The 4,933-nt window shown below is 48.8% G+C and overlaps 1 protein-coding gene across 1 annotated transcript; it reads right to left on the bottom strand.

Moving 5' to 3' along the window:
• Positions 2,971-3,390, bottom strand: LOC109240698 (RNA-directed DNA polymerase homolog; the record flags this gene model as incomplete). The annotated part of the gene is made up of 1 exon (XM_019407368.1): positions 2,971-3,390. A coding segment is annotated over exon 1 (420 nt), but the record flags the coding sequence as incomplete, so codon positions are not given.

The raw sequence follows: 4,933 nt of genomic DNA, 5'->3' as shown, positions 1-4,933 counted from the left end.
AGTTCGAAATCACTCTGAAACACCTTCGAAACACTCCCTAGCCCTCGGGGCTCCTAACCAATCACATGTACTAACTCAACAACATCCTACGAACTTAACCGTGCGAAATCGGCAAAATAATATAAAAAATAACGAATCAAACCTCAAAATCACTAGTTTTTCCTCAAACTTCATTAACTTTCAAATTTAGAACTTTAAGACCGCAACACGTCAAACGACGTCCGATTTCAACCAAACTTTACAGAAATATCTTAATCACATATAAGACCTGTACCGAGCGTCGGAACCAAAATATGGGCCCGATACCAACACGTTCTAATCAATTTTCATTTCAATTTTCCTTAGTAATTTCAGAAAAACAATTTTTACTCAAAATCATTTCTCGGGCTTGGGACCTCGAAATTCGATTCCGGGCATACGCCCAAGTCCCATACTTTCCTACGGACCCTCCGGGACCGTCAAATCATGGGTCCGGGTCTGTTTAGCCAAAATGTTGACCGAAGTCAAATTTATTCATTTTAACACCAAAATTTAGCATTTTCACAGAATTTCATATTTAAGCTTTCCGGCTACGCGCCCGGACTGTGCACGTAAATCGAGGCAACTATAAATGAGGTTTTCAAGGCCTCGGAAGCACAGAATGGGTAAGAAAACAGGTGATGACCCTTTGGGTCGTCACATTCTCCACCTCTAAAACAACCGTTCGTCCTCGAACGGGCAAATGAAGGAAGTACCTGAGTCGGGGAATAGATGAGGGTAACAGCTCCGCATATCGGACTCGGACTCCCAGGTCGATGCCTCAGGAGGCTAACCTTTCCACTGAACACGGACAGAAGGGAAACTCTTGGTTCTCAACTGACGAACCTGCCGGTCTAGAATAGCTACCGGTTCCTCCTCATAAGACAAGTCCTAGTCCAACTGGACAGTGCTGAAATCTAACACGTGGGCTGGATCGCCGTGATACCTCCGAAGCATGGACACATGAAACACTAGATGCACGGCTGATAAGCTCGGCGGCAAAGCAAGTCTATAAGCCACCTCTCCCACTCGATCAAGAATCTCAAACGGGCCAATGAACCTAGGGCTAAGCTTGCCCTTCTTTCCAAATCTCATCACGCCCTTCATAGGTGACACTCGGAGCAATACTCGCTCGCCAACCATGAAAGCCACATCTCGAACCTTGCCATCTGCATAACTCTTTTGCCTGGACTGAGCTGAACGAAGCCTATCCTGAATGATCCTGACCTTGTCCAAGGCCTCCTAAACCAAATCTGTACCCAACAACCGAGCCTCTCCCGGCTCAAACCATCCAACCGGAGACCGACACCGCCTACCATATAAGGCTTCATAAGGAGCCATCTGGATGCTCGACTGGTAGCTGTTGTTGTAGGCAAACTTCGCTAAAGGCAAGAACTGATCCCATGAACCTCCAAAGTCAATAACACAAGCTCGGAGCATATCCTCTAAGATCTGAATAGTCCGCTCGGACTGCCCGTCCGTCTGAGGATGAAATGCCGTACTCAACTCCACCTGGGTGCCTAACTCTCGCTGAACTGCTCTCCAGAAGCACGAGGTAAATTGTGTACCTCAGTCCGAAATGATAGATACCGGCACACCATGAAGGCGGACAATCTCCCGGATATAGATCTCAGCTAACCTCTCGGATGAATAGGAGACTGCCACAGAAATGAAATGCGCTGACTTGGTCAGCCTATCAACAATGACCCAAACTGCATCGAACTTCTTCCGAGTCAACGGAAGTCCAGAAACGAAGTCCATAGTGATCCTCTCCAACTTCCACTCGGGAAGCTCAATCCTCTGAAATAAACCACCAGGCCTCTGATGCTCATACTTAACCTGTCGATAATTCAAACACCGCGCCACATATGCCACAATGTCCTTCTTCATTCTACGCCACCAATAATGCTGCCGCAAATCCTAATACATCTTCGCGGCGCCCAGATGAATAGAGTACCGGGAACTATGGGCCTCCTCTAAGATCAACTCTCGAAGTCCATCCACATTGGGCACACAAACTCGCCCCTGCAATCTCAAGACTCCATCAGCATCCAATGTAAACTGCTTGGCACCTCCTCGCTGCACCGTGTCTCTAAGGACACACAAATGGGGATCATCAAACTGCCGATCACGGATACGCTCCAATAATGAAGAACGAGCGACCGTGCAAGCTAACACTCGACTAGGCTCAGAAACATCCAGCCTCACAAATCGATTGGCCAAAGCCTGAACATCCAAAGCAAGCGGCCTCTGACTGAGCGGAATATAAGCAAGACTGTCCATACTGGCTGACTTCCTACTCAAAGCATCGGCCACCACATTGGCCTTCCCCGGGTGATATAAAATGGTGATATCATAATCCTTCAACAACTCCAACCATCTCCTCTGCCTCAAATTCAACTCCTTTTGCTTGAACAAGTACTGAACACTCTTGTGATCGGTGAACACCTCACATGCCACGCCATACAAATAGTGCCTCCAAATCTTCAATGCGTGAACAATGGCTGCCAACTCCAAATCATGCACTGGATAGTTCTTCTCATGAATCTTCAACTGCCTCGAAGCATAGGCAATGACCTTGCCATCCTGCATCAACACTGCACCAAGCCCAATACGGGAAGCATCACAATAGACTGTATAAGGCCCTGAACATGTGGGCAAAACTAACACCGGTGCCGTAGTCAGAGCTGTCTTGAGCCTCTGAAAGCTCGCCTCACACTCGTCCGACCATCTGAATTGGGCACCCTTCTGGGTCAACCTGGTCATCGGGGCTGCGATAGATGAGAACCCCTCAACGAACCGACGATAGTAGCCTGCCAATCCCAAGAAACTCCGAATCTCTGTAGCTGATGCTGGTCTAGGCCAGTTCTTGACTGCCTCAATCTTCTTCGGGTCCACCTGAATACCTTCTGCTGATACGACATGACCCAGGAATGCAACTGAACTCAACCAAAACTCACACTTCGAAAATTTTGCATATAGCTGACTATCCTTCAGAGTCTGAAGAACCACTCTGAGATGCTGCTCGTGCTCCTCCTGGCTGCGGGAGTATATCAATATATCATCAATGAAGACTATCACGAACGAGTCCAAATAAGGCCTAAACACTCGGTTCATCAAATCCATAAAAGCTGCGGGGGCATTTGTCAACCCAAACGACATAACCAAGAACTCGTAATGCCCGTACCGAGTGCGGAAAGCTGTCTTAGGGACATCGGATGCCCTAATCCTCAACTGATGGTAGCCAGATCTCAAGTCTATCTTTGAAAATACCTTGGCACCCTGAAGCTGATCAAATAAATCTTCAATCCTCGGCAGTGGATACTTATTCTTGATTGTTACCTTATTTAATTGCCGGTAATCAATACACATTCTCATTGACCCGTCCTTCTTCTTGACAAACAACACCGGCGCACCCCAAGGTGAAACACTGGGTCTAATGAAACCCTTCTCAAGCAAGACTTGCAACTACTCCTTCAACTCTCCGGCGGGGCCATGCAATATGGCGGAATAGAAATGGGCTGGGTGCCCGAAGCCAAATCAATGCAGAAATCAATATCCCTATCGGGTGGCATCCCCGGCAAGTCTGAAGGGAAAACCTCAGGAAACTCGCGAACCACGGGCACAGAATCAATAGAGGGAACCTCAGCACTGGAATCACGCACATAAACCAAATAGGCCAAACACCCCTTCTCAACCATACGCCGAGCCTTCACATACGAAATAACACTCCGGGTAAAATGACCAGGAGTCCCTCTCCACTCTTAACGGGGCAAATCCGGCAAGGCTAAGGTCACGGTCTTGGCATGGCAGTCCAAGATAGCATGATACGGGGATAACCAGTCCATCCCCAATATAACATCGAAGTCGACCATGTCTAAAAGCAACAAATCAACATGGGTCTCAAGACCCCAATCACCACAACACAAGATCGATGGACTCGATCAACCACGATGGAATCACCCACCGGTGTAGACACATAACTAGGAATACTCAGTGGATCACTAGGCATGACCAGGTACGGTGCAAAATAGGATGACACATACAAATACGTAGATCCTGGATCAAATAGCACTGAAACATCTCTATCACAAACCAGAATAGTACCTGTAATGACTGCATCTGAAGACTCAGCCTCTGGCCTGGCTAGAAGAGCATAACATCGGGGCTGGGCCCTACCACCCTGAACTGCCTCTCTAGGACGGTCTGTTGCTGGCTGGCCTCCACCTCTGGCGGCCTGAGCTCCACCTCTAGGACCTCTACCTCCACCTCTAGCACCTCTACCCCCACCTCTAGCTGGCTGGGCGGGCTGTGGGACCTTTGGTGCCTGTATCATAGCACGAGAACTCTGATGCTGAGAACTGCTCGAAGCTCGAGTGCAATACCTAGCAATGTGACTCATGTCGCCACAAGTAAAACAAGCCCTCGGTGGACGGCCTTGGAAACTCTGAAGCGGTGGTGCACTGATAGGTGCTGATGGTGCACTGTAAGGCTGCTGATCGGAATAATGCGGCTGAGAACCACGACCACCTGAAGTACCATGGGAGACCTGGAGTGCTGATTGAAAGGGCCTAGGAGGATGGCCTCTACCATATGAATCTCTACCTCCAGACGAGGTACCACTGAATCTGCCTAAATGACGGGGCCTCTTATCCGACCCATGACCACCTCCTTGTGACAGAACCATCTCAACTCTGCGAGCCACGTTGGCCGCCTCCTGAAATGTGATCTCACTCCCGGCCTCCTTGACCATCTGAAGACGAACTGGCTGAATCAGACCATCAATAAACCTCCTCTCTCTCTCTCTCTCTCTCGGTGGGAAGTATGACAAGAGCGTGGCGTGCTAGATCGATGAACCTGGTCTCATACTTAGTGACCGTCATGGAACCCTGCTGAAGGCACTCAAACTGCCTCC

This window comes from Nicotiana attenuata, chromosome 1 (assembly GCF_001879085.1).
Source record: "Nicotiana attenuata strain UT chromosome 1, NIATTr2, whole genome shotgun sequence".
NCBI classification, from domain to species: Eukaryota; Viridiplantae; Streptophyta; class Magnoliopsida; order Solanales; family Solanaceae; genus Nicotiana; species Nicotiana attenuata.
This window is presented reverse-complemented; position numbering and strand designations above follow the sequence as displayed.